The sequence below is a fragment of the Lycorma delicatula genome, chromosome 1 (assembly GCF_047948215.1).
Source record: "Lycorma delicatula isolate Av1 chromosome 1, ASM4794821v1, whole genome shotgun sequence".
NCBI classification, from domain to species: Eukaryota; Metazoa; Arthropoda; class Insecta; order Hemiptera; family Fulgoridae; genus Lycorma; species Lycorma delicatula.
The window spans coordinates 327895935-327914384 of NC_134455.1; the positions used below are offsets into that span (position 1 = coordinate 327895935).

Here is an 18450-nt window from a genome sequence, read left to right on the forward strand (position 1 = left end):
GTGCTGAACCTCCTCCATTGAGCATTGGGCAATGGTATAGACAATTTATAGACACAGGTTGTGTGTAAGGTGAAATCAAGTGGTCAATCCCGTGTGTCAGACAAAGATGTGGACCACATCCATCAGAGTGTTTCACGTAGCCCCTGAAAATCAACTTGTCATGCTGGTAGAGAATTAAACATTCCCTGAATGTTTATCTGTGCATTTTGCATCGATTTTTGCTTATGAAACAACAACATGTGGAGTTTTGTGAATTCATCTTTAACAAGATGGCAGAAGATGACAATTTTATAACAAGTTTAGTGTTTACTGACGAGGCTACTTTTCATTATATATCATATGGTTTTTACAAGTACATGAAAGTATCCACAATTAGATGGAAATATCCAAATTTGACAACCAGTCCAAAGCACTTGCAGTCACTTGATGCAGAGTCCCCAGATCACCGTGCTCATTGTGGATACTCTGTAACAATATGTTGTATTGTCTGCTCCTCCACTCTGCAGTCACAGACAGCAGATGGGCGGAAACCCCACCTCCTCAAAGTATAATCATACCTCCCCTGACCTGTCCTAATGCGGTTCAGCCTCAACCAGGTTTAGTATGGTAACTGGAATCTCTCAACCTTCTTTGTTGGATCTTGAACCAGATGAGCATTGTTGGGTGGATGTTCATTCCAGTGTTATCATCACTTGGAGACCACGTCAACAGAATTGATACTTTCTAAATCAGACCAGGGTGGTTTGTGTGACCACAGCCGAGTTGTTGGCAGATCTTGTAGGGCATTGAACAAAGGAGAGGTCTTATGAGAAGTGATCTTCTTAAGCAAGTCTACCTTAGCCATTTTCCTCTTTAGATCCTGCAGAGCAATATTAGCCAGGACAGGCAACCACTGAGTGGGAGTAGATGTAACAGTACCAGTGATAACCCTCATGGCTTCATAAAGCTGCACATCAATTTTTGTTGTGTGGGCACTGTTTTCCCACACAGAGACGCAATATTCACCAGCTGAATACACAAGAGCGAGTGCAGCAGAACGTAGAGTACTGGTGTCTGCACCCCAACTGGCAATCTTGAGAAGTAGATTCACTCTTAGTTTTCATTTAAGTGGGAAAATAAACCGCTACAATGTTAGAATATGGTGTATGAAGAAGCCACATGAATTAGTTCAGCATGAGAGAAACTCTCACAAAAATACTGGTTTTTATGATGCTATTTCTCAGGAAGTGTATGGTCCCTTTTTTCTTAGAGAACACTGTTTTGAGAACAACATATCTCGATATACTTGAAAACTGGCTTTTTCCTCAGTTAGAGGCTGATTCAGAAGATTTCATTTTCCAGCAGAGCTGAGCACCACCTCACTGGAATCTGTATGTTTAAGAATTTTTGAATGATAGGATTCCTCAACAGTGAATGAGACCTAATGATTCTGCTTTACATCAGTGACCTACAAGATGACCAGACCTCACTGTATGCGATTTCCACTTGTGGGGTTTTGTAAAAGATTTCGTCCTCTTCTACCTGCTACAGTGGTTGAACTGCAGAACTACATAACAGCAGGTGTGGGAGCAGTAAATAGAGAAATGTTTGCTAAGGTATGGGACAAATTCATCTACCGTGTGGATTTATGCCATGCATCCCAAGGGGGCATATTCAGCACCTAAAACTTGGTATGAAAAAGAAATTCATGAATAAACCTTTAATACAAAATTAATCTTAAGTTTTTATATTCAATATTTTTCAAAATATAACTAATTCAAATAGGACAATTCTTTGGTGATGTGCAGCAGTTTCCAAAAATAGTTTAAGAAGGCAAAACAATCTACGTGTAAAATGGTTATTCACATTGATATTTTTTTTAAAAACAGTCCAACTAAAATTAAGAATCATTAAAAACAACACTGTTCATCCTTCAGCAATTTTTTTAAATTTTCATAATTATCTTCCTGTAATAATTTTAATAGGTTACTACACATGCAACTTTCTGGTTTATTTGATATAGAAAGAATAGAAAGCTGCATTCTCTCTACTGTCTTTAATTGCAACATCTGTCTAGTGACTGATTTGCCATTTAGCCATGTTTCAATCGCAAACTGTGTCTTCATCAACATCAAAACACCCCTCTTTTACCTGTTATTTCATAATTGCTTTATAAGTAAACCTTAATTCTCAAAAAAAGGCCATAACAAATGTTTCTTTTTTTCTTTTTACTACTTAAGCTCGTAATAACTATACCAACAGTTACTACAATAGTTAATACAGCTAGTATAATAGCTAATACAGCACGCTGAACATTTAATGTTTTACACTGGATGGAATTCTTAGCATGGACACTTGGAAAATGAAAAATGTGAAATTTTTATCCACAAACAAGCACCGAAATGTTCCCCAAATCTAGTGGTGATTTGGAAGTCGAGAGTTACAGCGTTCAAGTCCTAATAAAGCCAGATATTTTTACATGGATTTGAATACTAGATCGTGGATACCGGTGTTCTTTGGTGGTTGGGTTTCAATTAACCACACATCTCAGGAATGGTCGAACTGAGAATGTACAAGACTACACTTCATTTACACTCATTCATATCATCCTCATTCATCCTCTGAAGAATTATCTAAACGGTGGTTACCGGAGGCTAAACAGGAAAAAGAAAGGAAAGTGGTGACTTTAACACATCTATTTTAATTTTTGTGGGTGATCTTAGCAAGATGAAATACTTAGAACTTAACATTTCAGATCTGCAAGTAAATATGTGGCATTCTAAGAACTTCTTACATTTTAATTAAAGCAGGTTAACTGATATACTTTTTTCTACATGAAAAAGTATAGTGGTTCTGTGCATGGAACTGTTCAACTACTCAATGTCATATTTAGTGCTCGTAAAAAAACAAAGTGAGATGAAGCCAAGCCTCCATTCATTTGTAATACATATTTCTTTAATTCTTAGATACAACTAATTTTAAGAATCACCCCCTAAATTTGATAAATTTTCAGAATCTTTTCAGAGAAAATACTGGAACTTCTCTAAATTATCTCTCCTTAAGTCAGTATTAAAACTAATTATTTTAAATACATATGAAAAACATTTATTAGAGAAAGTTAAACATAACTACTGAAAAAAAATAAAGTTAACTAATAAAAATTATACATGAAATTGTTATTAAGAACAAACTAAACAATGTAAGACATCAAACATAACAATAAACTTATAATCAACTTGTGTAATTTAATAATAATCTCAATCAGCATCAACATCCAACAATGTTGAGCTTTCAGGTTTCGACTTGGAATTATTACTGCTACTACACTCTTTGCTTTCTTGCCACATTGTCATCTCTGTAGCATCAATAATGTTTGTAACAAACAAAAAATAAATGTTAAACAATATTTTTTTCAATTCTTTCCTGTGTAGCCAAGATCCATCCTGAGGCAGGGCCTCTTTCTTAATTTTGCTGACTGAATTTACAGCAAGGTTCTGGAAAAACAAGTTTTCACACTCCTCTCTTACATGTCCTATAAATGACTTGTTAACCAACACATTCAGGGGCCACAGTTGGTTTTTCATGCAAGTAAGAATTACTATATTGTGAATACATATTTATATGTACTGACCATTTCTTTTCATCTGCATCTTATATCTATTAATCACACTTTATATTTACACGTCTTTTAAATGTTTAAATGGACTAATTAGCATATTTTGTAGATTTTATACAGTGCCCAATTGACAACTACAGACATTTTTGATACAATCTTTCATGAGATCAGAAGTCATTCAACTACTCTGCACAAATACAACTACATTTTTTAGGGAACTTTTGTTTTTAACTATTGTTTTCTGAGTATGAATTATATAACATGGAAGTTTCCAACTATCAGTTTTGAAATGCAACACCACCGTTACCTGCTGTTTTTGCAACAAATAGTTAAAATTTTTACTTCTTTGGCATCGTTCACCCATAGTGCAGGGGTGCCCAAAAATAGTTTTTTAATCATTTTTTCTTACTGAAACTTTAATCTCCTTAAAAGTTACTCCCCATATGACTGAATGCACTTGACACAACAGTATACAAATATTTTTCTTTGAATGCTTTTTTCATACAAAGAAACAAGAAGTCACACAAAGTAAGATCAGGCATAGAGGATGTGTGGCAACGGTCACCTAATTTTTTGAAATAGTAGTAATGCAGTATGAAGCAGTCACCTTGTTTTGTGCAGACAATGTGAGTGGGGATGTTGTGGTGTATAAACCAATTGTCATTCTCCCACATCACTGGGCATTTTCATCACACTCACACACAATCTTCTTTCACTTCCAAGGTAGAAATGCTGATTTATCATCTCCTCAGGAGGAAAAAATTCTCTGTGAACAATCCTGTTCACATCAAAAAGTAAATCAATACATCTGATCAAACTTGCCAAGCTTTTTTTTGCCTCGGTAAACTCAGTAACGTCCAGTGAGCAGATTGTTGTTTCATTTTCAGGTCATACCACAGCATCAACTATCCCATCTCCTATCACAACTTAAGAAGTGTGAATAAAAGTATGTAAAACTTGGCATTTCTCTGCTTTTAATGATATTTAGACTAAACATAGATTAATTAGATGGTTACCAAAACTGAAACAACTTCCTTTTAACTCCTTCGATATATACTAAGTTCAGTCTACTTTTAGCAGCATAAGCTGATACTGGAAGGAAGTATTTAAGCAGATGTTATTGGTAAAAGTGTTTAATAGTAAAGATCACATAACAGAAGTTACATAATATTCTGACTGAAACCTGCCTAAAGCAACGGATATCATACTAGTACTTTTTCTAAGTAATCTTTTCAAGAAATGATGTCTGTTTTTGGCCTCATTATGTGACAATATGTAGTATGTATGATTTGACTACAATATGTATAGCTGTCTGAAACTGAAATTCTATGTTGAAGGTTACAGTTAGCTAAGTTTTATAATAAAGATACCAATATAAGAAACAGTAAAGTTAGTGAAGTAATGGAATACATGAAAGCATATTTAAAAAAAGATTACAGGAAGCAAATAACTTACAATCAGAAGATGAGAAAACTGCTTTACTTTGTTCGCATAAGTTGTAGTCAAAATATTCAATATTTTAAAAGCAGATACAGACACTATACTAGATGGTCCTGTAGCTCCAATACAGACAAGCAATTCATTTATAATGAGCTTACAATAATGATCTCCAACATACTGAAAAAGACCACTGTAACAATACAACAAAAATACAAATTTAACAACAAAAAAAATAAATTTTTAATAAACATAACAAAATAAGCTGAGATAGAAAAAAATTCATTATGTGACAATGTTTCATGTTAACAAGAGATAATAATAGAGCTGTAGCAGTAGTTAATGTACACTAGTTTTAAGGTGTGTATTCTGTCAAATTAAATTGATGAAATCAGCCAGTACATACCAAATAAACATTTGTAATTCCACTTTAACAATAAACATATTGTTAAATGATTTGAGACAATAGAACTATTCATATTATTAAAACATGATGCATGGGAAAGAAAAAAATTTAACATAAAAAAAAAATTAATTTATTTTAATTATAACAGTAATAATAAACAGTTCCTTAAAGATTACCACTTAAATAATATTAGAGGACACTTTTATGCATATTTCAGAGCTGGAAAAGATTAAAATCAATTTTTTTCTACAGGCACAAGTATAAACTAACAAATAAACAAGTGCTATTGACTTTTTTTTTAATATACATTCTAGCAGCACTACCAAATGTTCTTCAGGATGGAAGTCATGTACTACCATCACTTACAGAAGTAGTAAATATTCCTAGAAGAAATTTCTAAGACTAGACACATAATACAATTTTTACTATGTCCAGAGATATTTGTATTTTAACAAAAAAATTATTTGATGTTCACAATTTCAAGAAAGGAAATAATTAATCTGAAATGTGATTCTTAGTTTTATTAACTTGGGTTAGTAAGAGGTCCCTTGACTCTTTGGCATCACTATTCTTCATATAACCTTAAAAAATTATGGTTTGAAAATCAATTTCCTTTTTTGTTCATGAAACATCTTGAAGAACTTAAATGTAGCCAGACAGGTAACACTACTCAAACTTTCAGTGCCATAAACTTTTTAATTACCCCCAAAAAAAATTGACACTAACAAGAGAAGTGATTGAAGTGAGAATTGTAGGTCAAACATGTTTTGAACAGAAATGATTTAAATAGTCCCATATTTCAATTTGTGTAATCTGACAGGATAAAAATGGCTAGAGACCTATTAAAAAGCATTTTAATTTGGAAATAATTTTTTGTTCTCTGAGGAAAACATTTTGAAAACACATTGAAATGAAGGTAAAACATATTTTCTTCATATTGTGATATTTCAATTACTGATAATTGTAGAGCCTAAGGAGCATGAAGGCAACCTCTCTTATTTACTAATTTTTTTCTGAAAGTAGAAAACATTTTTTTTAAGTTTGAAGGGGTCAAAGGAAGTTATAGGAGTTTAAAATTGTTTCAACTCTAATGATGCTACTCTGCTGATCCTGTAGAATTAGAAATATAATAAATGTACATATTAACATCAATAATTTCAACTAAATAGCCTAAGTCAGTTAAAATTTTTTATCAATTTTACATTACAGAGAACAGAAAACTACAACATTAAAATTAATTAAAGTAAAATAATACATAAAAAAAGTTGTGCTTCAATATTATACTGTTACATTGAAAATATTGTTATTTAATTACTACCATCATAATAACATAACTGCTAATTATTTTTCTGCTCTACTTTTTAATGCCATTTCAGTTCACTTCTGGAAGATGGCTAATTTTTTTAGTAAAAGTAATTGTGTTGAATATAATTCAGGTTGAGACTGTACCAAACAAAATCTCTAATGGAGATACATATGTAAAGAGGATTAACTATTCATCATAAGTTTCATTATATACTGAAATGGTTACTGAAGAGATATGATTAAATGGAATTAACATAAACCTATCATAAATTTGAAAATTAATAAACAATTAAATTTTAAAAAAGCAACTCCACTAAATTAACAGCAGCTTAACTGCCTTTCAATAGCAATTAAGTAATGATAAAAATAATTCTGAACATTTAACCCAATATTTTGACTTTTCTGACAATATTAATTGAGATATAACACCTCTTGAACCCACATCAAGTAGGCTTTTAAAGTCTTCTCATAATATGCCAAATGCAATTTTAATTCATTCATGGAACTTTAAAACAAAAAGTTTTTTTAATTTCTTATATGGTTAACACAAGATCTATTGAAAGAAGCCAACACAGTTTTGCTAGCACCTATAAGGCTAACAGAATAATTGATCAAATCTGAGATCAAAGTGATGATTTGTTTTTTTAATGTTTCAGTTTATGACCTTTAGCAACACAAGTGTATACTACTTCCTTTGAAGACCACCAAATTAACCGCATTTTTCAATAAGTTCAAACCTTCAATCATTCATCTTTTTTTCTCGGCACAATATAATTCCAGTACAAACATCTCTCAGGAACACAATATTACATTTAAAAAAAAAAACATGGGTAATGTTTGGCCAATATGAGATACAAACAGTGTATGATTTGTTTGGAATTGTTCTTTTCTTGCAAAACATAGAAAAAAATGATATTTGGTCTGGTCTCCTATGTACTGTCATAATTAAATGCTTCACTAATTTTATTGGATAACTCTGAAAGAAAATCAATTTACAAGCATTAAAATCTTAGGAAATAATTTTGTTGGGTTATTTCACTCACTTTTAACAACATAACTTTTTATAAGACTTTCCTAATCCCTACATTTGATAGAAAAACATTTCCTTAGGTTAACAAAACTATCTCAACAAAATAAATTTTTAAGATTTTAATGGTGGTTGTAGTTGATATAGGTATATAATAAAATGTTGTATTGGATTGTGCTAAAGAAAAAAAGTTATTGTCCATGCAGATAAATTAATTTCCTTTGAGCTATGCAATAAAAGTAGTGAAGCATTTAATCATGACAGTATATACGAGGTGTGATCAAAAAATACGGTGAATGAATTTTTATAGCGGCAACTGCCGACACTACATCCATATGCTGTAATTTGTCCAATAGCGTGATCAACTGAGACAAATTGTAACACGTTCAAGCTTGCCAGTCAGCTGCCACAGCCGCTAGAGTGAGGTTGTGTTTATCGTGTCTGTAGCGCAAGGAAAATCGTGTGTCAATTTGCACGGAGTTGAAGGGTCGTCTTCATGCAGATTCGGACTTCATGGCCAAAATTGTAACTGGAGATGAAAGTTGGGTCTATGGCTATGACCCTGAGACCAAAATGCAGAGTTCCCAATGGTAAACCAGTTCATCTCCTCGCCCTAACAAGGCACGTCAGTAAAAATCCAACATCAAGGTCATGCTCGTTGTTTTTTTCGATAGTGAGGGCATAGTGCGATCAGAGTTCGTTCCAAGGGGAACAACTGTAAACTCTGAATTTTATAAGGGTGTACTGCAACGGTTGCAAAACGACGTACGAAGAAAGCGACCAGAAAAATGGACCAATGGCTTCCTTCTTCACCACGGCAACGCGCCGTGTCACACCTCGCTTCTCATTCACGAGTTTTTGCCTGAAAAAAGTGTTTCTGTCTGTCCACATTCGCCATACTCACTAAATTTAGCACCATGCGACTTTTGGCTCTTCCCAAAAATTAAAACTGTGCTTAAAGGAAAACGTTTTGACACCATTGCTGACATTGAGAGGGCCACGACCGAGCAGCTGAAAGCCCTTCAGAAAGACGCCTTCCAGAAATGCCTCCAGTCATGGAGTCAACGTTGGAATAAGTGCATTGCTAGCCAAGGACAGTACTTTGAAGGAGATTAAATCGAATTCTATGTAACCTTATTACTTTTTTTAACAAAAAATTATTTACCGTATTTTTTGATCACACCTCGTACACCAAATATCTTCTTTTTTTCTATGCACTGCAAGATGGGAACAAACACTAACACGTCATACACTGTTTGTATCATGTATTGGCCAAAAATTACCAACCTTTGTTAGAAAAAACATTTCCTTTCACAACTACTCATATCTTTCTATTCGTGATTTTCCTGAAAATTACCATATTTTAATTCTTCTTTTTATTTTCCCCATGTTCTGACATTCACTAGCATAATACATTTGTTTGGTGGAACACTGCTGGCAAATTCTTTGGCTGAATAACAAACCATTTAAATTGTGTAATACAAAAACATATACTTCTACTAATGAATCATTGGTTTCTACACAACCATTATTAGTAACTTTTACAGAATTGATAAGAACTTACATACAAATTGCCTCATCCACAGCAATAAAAAAACAGCAAAATTAAGTACAGTTCCTTACCAAAAAAATATATTTAATGCAATGAATAAATGTCAATGTAATAAACATTTCAATTAATTCTAATTTATTAAGGAACCCTAGAAAACATAATGGCTTGTTTACATAATTTTACCAAACCTTTTACATCCACCTAAACCATTGTACAATCATTATTAATAAATTTACTGTAATTTTTATCTAAATATGCAACAAAAATTTCTGAAATCAGTTGACCATCAGACAAGATAAATTAAGAAATTCATTTATCACCTGTATATATGACTTGCACCATCAGCAACGACTAAGTCAGGAGATTTCAGAAGCATTGAAGCTATTCTCATTAATGGCTGGAAGTACTGGATTACAACCTAAAATAAAAAATCACATCTAATTGACATAAAAATATACATAAACATTTATTTTTAACTTGTTTTATGTACTAATTAACATTCAGCTTGCTCTTAACAATGCCTGCTTGAGGATACTTATTAATATTCACTAACTGAGTTTGAATATAGATGTTTTATGTACATAGTTTCATCATAATTTTAAGCAAATAATAAATAAATAATTTTTTCTTTATTAGTAAAAAATTACAGGAATAGGCAATGCAGAGAAAAGAACACAACACTACTAGAAACCCCATGATAAGTGGCGGTTCAGTGCAATAATTATCAACAAGTACTACACCTGTGACTATAAACAGATTGTTCAAAAAATCAGATAAGAAAATCTTCCTTTGATGTTTTAAGTTTTGTAAATAGTATTTAACTATTTTAATATATACTTTTAATTCACAACCAAATCATGTTGTCTATTTTAAGAATTGTTGTAAACTAGAGAACAATGAATAAACTTAAATAAAATGCACAACTAAAGCTACAAAATCAAACTATTGTCATTAATGTTAATTTTTATCATACATTAAGTTAGATTACACATTTAAAATAACTACTGAAAATCCTATTTTAGTTCAAATGAATTTACACAAAATGATTCAAAGCTAGGCTGTCTAAGAAGATGAAGAAAGTAATATTTTTCTGTGATTCACTTCTCTAAAGTAATTGAACTTTCCTTATAAATCAGTATTTTATAATCTAGAACTAGCACTCACATTAGAAATCCCTAATTAGTACATTCATTATTTATAATCTAAATAAATTATGACCACAAAACATCAGGAATTATCATAAGCTATTTTGTTTTTATTAATTTATCAGCTGCGTTTTGTTGGATGTCCGATAGATATCTTATTCTGTGATTCTATTAACTCTATTTTTTATAGACTTGGATTAAAATGCCTCCATAAGCTAGTTTTCCAAGCAACAGATTTGGAAGATTTTTTAATGCCTTACTTTTACCAACAAACAAGAGGAGTGTACAACAGAATTTAATGATCCCCTTTTGCAGGTTGGTAGACGTAGATCCCTCCTTTTAATTCAGAATGGCAGTTTAACATGCGCTCATTCACATGCATTAAATAAATATTCTTAGTGCTGAAAATATTTGTTTTCTTTGTTATTTTTGTTTATAATTATCATCCAGATCGTAACGGACAGGCTGAAAGTTAAAATAAATTTATTTATTTAAACATTTTTAAGTCTGAATTACAAAATCTGCATGTTTTCTGTTTGTTAACTCTTCATTCCTCATATGAGCCCAATTCCCAAACGTTTATAAAGATTTATAGGTTAATAATTATTATATTCAAATAAAATTACACTCAACAAACATGAAATTCAGAGCTTTTTCTAGGTTCTTATAAATATTATTTTAACTATGATATAAAAAACTCATCTGCACGAGTGTATTTGTAAGAAAAAAAGTAAAAGAAAACTGAAATGGAGATTCAAACCCAAGAGAATGCTCACCATTCAGCTGCTGCGCTGCTACAGTGCAGGAGTATAAATAAGCTACTTGAACTGCTCAAAAATCTTTAAATGAAGTTTACATGAAAATAAAGTTGCAACTTGCCATTCTGGATTTAAAGGAGGGATCCCACTCCTACCACCTAAAAAACATCTTATTCTCAAGTCAAAAATATATCATTTTTGAAGGCAACCAATAAATATAAAATTTAATAGGCAAAAATGGGTATATCAAACAAAATCCACACTGGAGTTATTGATTCTCAAACTCAACTAATTACACATATTTATTCAAGTAATAATCTATAAAAAAAAGTTGTGCGTGTGCACACACACACACATATAAGTTATACATATTTGTTTGGTACTTAACTTTAATTAGTAGTTCACTTTTAGAACAGAGAGATAACCAAAATCACATTACATTTTATTTGTCCAATCTCTCACTTGCTCAAATTCAATAAAGTAAAATAAACCAGCAAATAAAAATAAACAGTAATACTCTTCTATTCTAACTCAAAGAATATTTTTACAATTCTATCTGTTGCAAAATTTTGTTACACATTTTATTACATTCAAAGCTTGAAAATAAAGTAACGCGTATGATGTCACAAATTATCTTTACTCTAACCTCCAACTTACAGACATCAGTAATAGACATATAATATGCTTCATTACCTCCTCTAAAAGGCTTCAATATTATTTACAATGACTAAAGAGGTATTTCCTCTTTTTATCATTCTTTTCTTCATGTTAAATCCTCATTTAATACATTCTTTTTCGGTAAAACTAATAGTTTAGTTATTACAATTATTTTTATAACTCGTTTTGTTTTATAGAAGAGTTTTTTTTCAGTTGTATTTAGAGCTTTTTATTTGAAGTAGTAAACCTGTAGCAAAGCATGCTTCAAATAAATAAAACATCTCGGATGTATATCCTAAATCTAATTATAAATTCAAAGGGTACTGAATTACATTAAAATCCAAATATTCAAAGCATTGTTAGCGAGAGGATGTTTCACAAGAACATGTTTTTATTATGAAGTCAAAGAATTTCAAACAGAATGAAAAACTGCAGTGCAAGAATATTTTCATCATAAATACAAAGACAGACCAGTTCCTAACACATTAGTATTGAGGTTGGCGACTAATTTCAGAGAGAAAGGAATACAAAAGATCAAGAACAGTGTTGAATGCAGATAAAATTGCTGAGATCAATAACTGAATAACTGCCTACCAAAAAAAAATAATCGACGTCAGCTAAATTAATTTGCCAAAATCAACCATTCACAGGAGAACAAAATAGGTAAGTCTGTGACAACATCTAATAGTAGTTTTAATTAAAACTACTCATCAACTTGCTGATCCAGACAAAGAAAACAGATAGATTGTCATTTATCTTTAAAACATTGTTATTTTTCTCTGATGAGGTGTAATTCCATTTGGATGGCTGACATCAGTAATAGATTTGCAGTAGCTGGTTATTTTTAGTTATAGTTAGATTGCCATGCACTGAGAATTTTTATGGTGTCTGATTTTTCTCAATTGAGTGTCCGTCATACTTTCAAGTGTCTGTCATATTTATGTAAGTACAATTTCCTTTCATAAAATGATAAATAATGCAGATTTTTGCTTAAATATTAATTTTTTTTCATCTAGTTGTTTCAAATTTATTAGCAAATCGTATTAATTCTTTGCACCATAATAATGAACGTGAATGATCAAAATTTTGAAGAAGCAATTCTTCTTGAAGTGGATGGATGGGAAAGCAAGGATTCAGATATTGATGAACAAATTATAGGTCAAAATAGGAAACAAGGTGCAAATGGTAGTAAGAATGAGCTAAAGATGGAAATCGAGAGGTGGTTTCTGTAGAAAATGAGGAACAAGCTGTTGATCGGAATGACTATCAGTGAACATGATACAGATTCTGAGGTTGAAGTTTCAGGAGGTGGTGAAAATGTAGGAATTGATAAACATAGGGAAGTGGATGACAATGTTTATCTGAATAAATCAAATGTTAGATGGTCTAAAGTAGAACTGAGAAGAAATGTCCAAGTTTGTGGCACATAATATATTACGAATTGGTTACAGACCAATAATATTCCAAATGAAAGTGAAATTGGAGTATGGAATAAATTATTTTTCTATTTCCTATTTTAAAGTGTTTTACTGTATTAAAAAGTGGTTTAAAGTATTAAAGGTGTTATAGAAATCTTTATTCACTTAACAGCAACTAAAATTAAAAATTTACTTAAAAATGACATAAAAAGTAGCAAAAAATTAAGAGGTGTCAAAATGACATCACCTCAACAACTGAAGATTAATGCAGAACATCAGAAATTAGATTGCAATTCACTGCACTCTTGGAAGTAGAAGATCAATATTGTTAGTTACAACATTATAATGCAATATCACAAAACCCAGATTCAACAATTCCTTTTATTAAATAATTCTTTAGTGGTCATTTCATCGGTTGTGCTTTATGCCCATCAAGATCTCCAGATTGACTCAGCCAGATTTTTTCTTTACGGTGTTGAAGTTTGTTGATCCTTTTAAATAAATTAAGCCTTTGTATAATTGTGTTTATAAATTATTTTTCATTATAAATTGTAACTGTCATTCATATTATATATATATATGTATATATACATAAAACATTATTAAACCTGTAAAACTACATGTAACATCATGTAATTGGTGCATATTGAGTCATTGGAGACCGATCGAAGACTGGTCTGATGACACAGCATGACATACTTATATAGTAGTACGGAGCCGGGAGAATCTGTCAGGAGCTGTATAAACTGTACAGATCAGAGTGCATCTGAAAAGAGCTGTGTGAACTGTACGGAGTCACTAAATCAACAGGAGCCAAGTGTAGCCAAACAGAACCGTGTATTCATCAATAGCTGTGTAAATCCGACCATAGCCAGTACAGCTGAACCGAGCTATCTGAAAGATCTTTAAATTTTAAAAATCCTATTTTAAATGAAAATTAATGTTTCTCATTAATAGTGAATTTTAAATAACATGAATGAAACCTGAGTCTTTACATACTGTCTGCCAAAATGGTTCATATGAAATATGAATTAATATATTATAAACAATAACATGATTCATATGATTTTATTTTTTTTTTTAAACATATGATTTCACAAATACAAGTTACATAAAAGGTACAATTTATGATGAAGTATTTGAATAAATAACAAGTTTAGTGGTATAAATGGGCAATAACATAATTAACATATTGTTATAACAATACAATTGAGTAATTTGCTCTCTACATAATCATAATTAAACTAATACAAATATGTACCAGGTTACAAATATTAAAACAATATTTATGAGTATGTTCACAGACATTTATAAAAAAAATCAAATGAAATTAAAGAAAACAAGTATGAAATATTTAAATTGATAAGAAATATTACAAAAAAGAAAATATATTATTTGAATTCATTTGGGATTAGTAACAAGGTTTTGTCCTATTACATAACTTGATATTTAACATTTTTGATTGTGCTTTCCCATAAACTACCAAAATGGGGTGAAGAGGGAGGAATGAATGACCAAGTAATACCTTGTATTGTAGAAAATGCTCCAATGTCTGATTTTAAGTTTCCTGAATTTAAAAAATGATACAAATTATAAAGTATATTTTTGGCGGAATGGAAATGGGAACCGTTATCAGAAAAGACTTGTATGAGAATGCCCCTATGTGACATGAATCTTTTAAGTGCTGCTATAAAAGACTGTCAGATGAGATCAGACTAATTCTAAACGAATAGCTTTAGTGGTGAGACATAAGAAAAGCGCCATATATGCTTTAGTTAATGTTTTAGATCTCTGCCCACCAAGACAAATCTTATAAGTACTGCCATAGTCGGCTGCGCAAGTAGAAAATGGTCGGGAAGGAATAACTCTGAAAGATGGTAGCTGACCAAGCTGTTGTACTTGGGTTTTTGCAATATATCAAAAGCAAATCATATATTTACAAATGAAAGAGGAAATACCTTTCTTGCCATTCATTATCCAATATTTTTGTCATAACGAATGATGAATAAGTTAAACACCAGCATGCCAGAGTCGCAAGTGTTCAGCATTAATGATTAGTTTTGTGATGTTAGCATTAGGATGTTTTACTTAGTAATGTAACAGACAGTGTTGCAGTCAGCCACCTACGCGTAGTAAGTCTGAATTATTCAGAAATGGATCAAGTGATATAAGTTTGCTTTGTTTAGATATAGTTTGATTGTTTTTAAGATTATTTAATACGTCACTAAAATGCATGTGTTGTAGTTGTAAAAAAAGGTAAGAGTGTGGTTTAATTCCTGAATAATTAAAGGACCTGAAATTTGTTCTGACTGTCTTGATTTGGAATTATGAATAATTCTGAAACAAAAACTAAAAGTGTGAATTAAAGTATATAGTGAAGAAAATCATTCTGTATATTTGAATACAAAAGTAAATACAAATGATGCTACATTATGTTTTCATTTTTCTATTAGACATTCAGCACTTATATTATAGTTATTAAAGGTAATATATAAATGACTTTAATAATAAACGACTAAATAGTAAATCATCACAAAGTTCAAGTCTTGGAAATGTAATTTGTTTTAAGGGTGCCAATTTTGATTTATAACAAAGTAAATTAGGAGAAATTGTATGATTAGTGTGTACAGTTCTTATGTAAGTACAACAGCCAAAGCCCTTTATGAAGGCATCAGAGAATCCATGTATTTGAACAGAATTAATTCTATCAACATTGGGTTTGACGGAACGATTTATTTTAATGGATTCAATCAAAATCAACTGGTTGTATAAATTGAGCCATTGTGTTAGTAACGTATTGGGTAATGTTTTATCCCAATTAATTTTAAGTTGCCACAATGAATATATAAAATGTTTTTGTGAAAAAACAATAGGACCAATGAGTCCTAAAGAATCAAATACATCGGCTATGATGGACAGAATATTTCTTTTGGTGTTTCTTAGAATCATTAGCATGAGTGGTTTGGAAAAGTAGCTTATCTGAGGAATTATTCCATAGAAGTCCTAAATTATATAAGTTCTGTTTTTTTATTTAAGGGAATGGAAGTATTGTGCTCAGAAATAGAAATGATGCTATTATTAGAAAACCACTTATAGAGTGAAAAACCATATTGTTGTAATAATTTTGAAATATCAATTTTTAACTGAATAACTTCATCAAAGTTGTCTGAACCCGTTATGAGATCATTAATATAAAAATCATTTCAAATGGACTTACATGTAAGTGGAAATTCATTTGCACTTTCATTTGCAATTTGAATTAAACACCATGTGGCCAAATATGGTGCACAAGCGATCCCATACATTACCATACATAATGCGTAGTGTTTTATCTCCAGATCTGGAGAATCACGGCAAAGTATACATTGTAAATTGGAATCACTAGATTTACTACTACTTGACGATACATTTTAGCTATGTCAGAAATAATGACATAATTATGGATTCTGAATCTAAATAATATGGAAATTAGATTTTGTTGAACTACAGGTCCAACTAATACAGTGTCACTGAGGGATAAACCGTTAGTGGTTTTCACTGAACCAAAGACAATTCGAATTTTAGTAGTTAAAACTTGTGGTTTAAATACTGGATGGTGAGGTAAATAACAAACATTCAATTAGTTAATTAACAAATCATTGAAATTAAGTAATGACATATGACCTAAATGTAAATATTCTTCTATGAAAGTGGTATAGTTCTTTTTAAGCTTAGGATTGTTAATTAATTTCCTTTCTAAAGATAGAAATCTGTTTTTAGTGTTAATAAAGGAATTGCCCACATAAATATTATCAGATTTGCGTGGTAATGCTATAAAAAATCTGCCATGGTTGTTTAGAGTAGTATTTCACTGAAAATGTTCTTCACATTTGGAACTCTTATTGATTGATGTATCAGTGGTAATTTCTATTTTCAAGATTGTTCAAGTATGTTTGATAAATTTTTTATGATCGTTACGAGTAAGAAAGGATGCTGCAGTGTTATTTCCCTTATTATTAATAAGTATACAACCACAAATTATGTATCCTAATTTAGTCACTTGAATAATAGGAAATCTAGTTTCGAATGTATTTCCCTGCCAGGATAAGACTTAAGTAATATTGAGCTCCTATCAGGATGTCAATGTACTTGGTACATTGAAACTGGGATCACCAGAAATATATTATGAGGTAATCTGAAATGAGAAATGTCAAATGCGGAAGAAGGGAGAAATGTCAAATGCGAATGTCAGTAATAGCTGGTAAAACAGCGCATTGTACCTTGAATGTAAAGTTTCTGTATCTGGAACGCAATGTAATTTCGACACTATATTCTGATTGCGATAACGAATTGTTTATTCCTAAAATAGAAAGATTATTTTTCCTAAGTTTGAGTCCTAGTTTGCAGGCAAAATTAAATGTACAAAAATTTGCTTGTGAACAAGAATGTAACAGTAATCTGCATGAAATATGTATTACCATGTATATCAATGGTATCACATACAGTTGTTCACAAAATTATATTTTCATTTGAATGATTTTTAAACGAACAATATGCATTAATTTCGATTTATTATTAACTAAATTAGAATCATTAAATTTGTCCATGTGAATAAGGAAGGGTATTATATTTCTTTGCCAAATTTTACAAAGATTCTTAGAATAGCATTGGTTAATAGAATGCCTTCACTCAAACAATTAGAAAATTAATGATCATCAATGGACAAATTTAAGAATTCCTTACATTGATATAAGTAATGATTTGAATAACAGAATTGACACTGATTAAAATTAGATTTTGCATAACTAATTATATCCTTTAAATTGTTTATTACGATTTAAATTACAATGTTTGGCTAAGGATCTGGTTGTATTTTTATCATGTTGTTCCTTGGTTTCATTTTCTGAATTCACTTGCAACTTTATTGAATTTCTTAATTCAATGAAGTCTGTAAAGGTGGGAAACCTTTCATTTGACAACCTTTCCTTCTACAACCTTGAGGTATTATAATCCAATTTATATGTTAGAAATTGGACTACTATAAGTTCATACATATTAACAGGAAGTTGCATCGCTTTAAGCAAGTTCACATTTGAGGAAATTTCATTAATAAATTTGGACAAAATATCTACAATTCTCTTTTTAAAGAATCTGATCTTAAAATGCATTCA

General features: G+C 31.0%; 1 protein-coding gene across 1 annotated transcript in view; it reads right to left on the reverse strand.

Moving 5' to 3' along the window:
• The window catches only part of Fancd2, a 163485-nt gene that overhangs the window by 107967 nt on the left and 37068 nt on the right, over positions 1-18450 (reverse strand). Inside the window, exons 9-10 of the mRNA XM_075382103.1 lie at positions 9643-9740; positions 5051-5225 (exon numbers count right to left, since the gene is read on the reverse strand). Coding sequence (XP_075238218.1) covers positions 5051-5225; positions 9643-9740 — 273 coding nt within the window. The remainder of the gene's footprint in view (positions 1-5050; positions 5226-9642; positions 9741-18450) is intronic.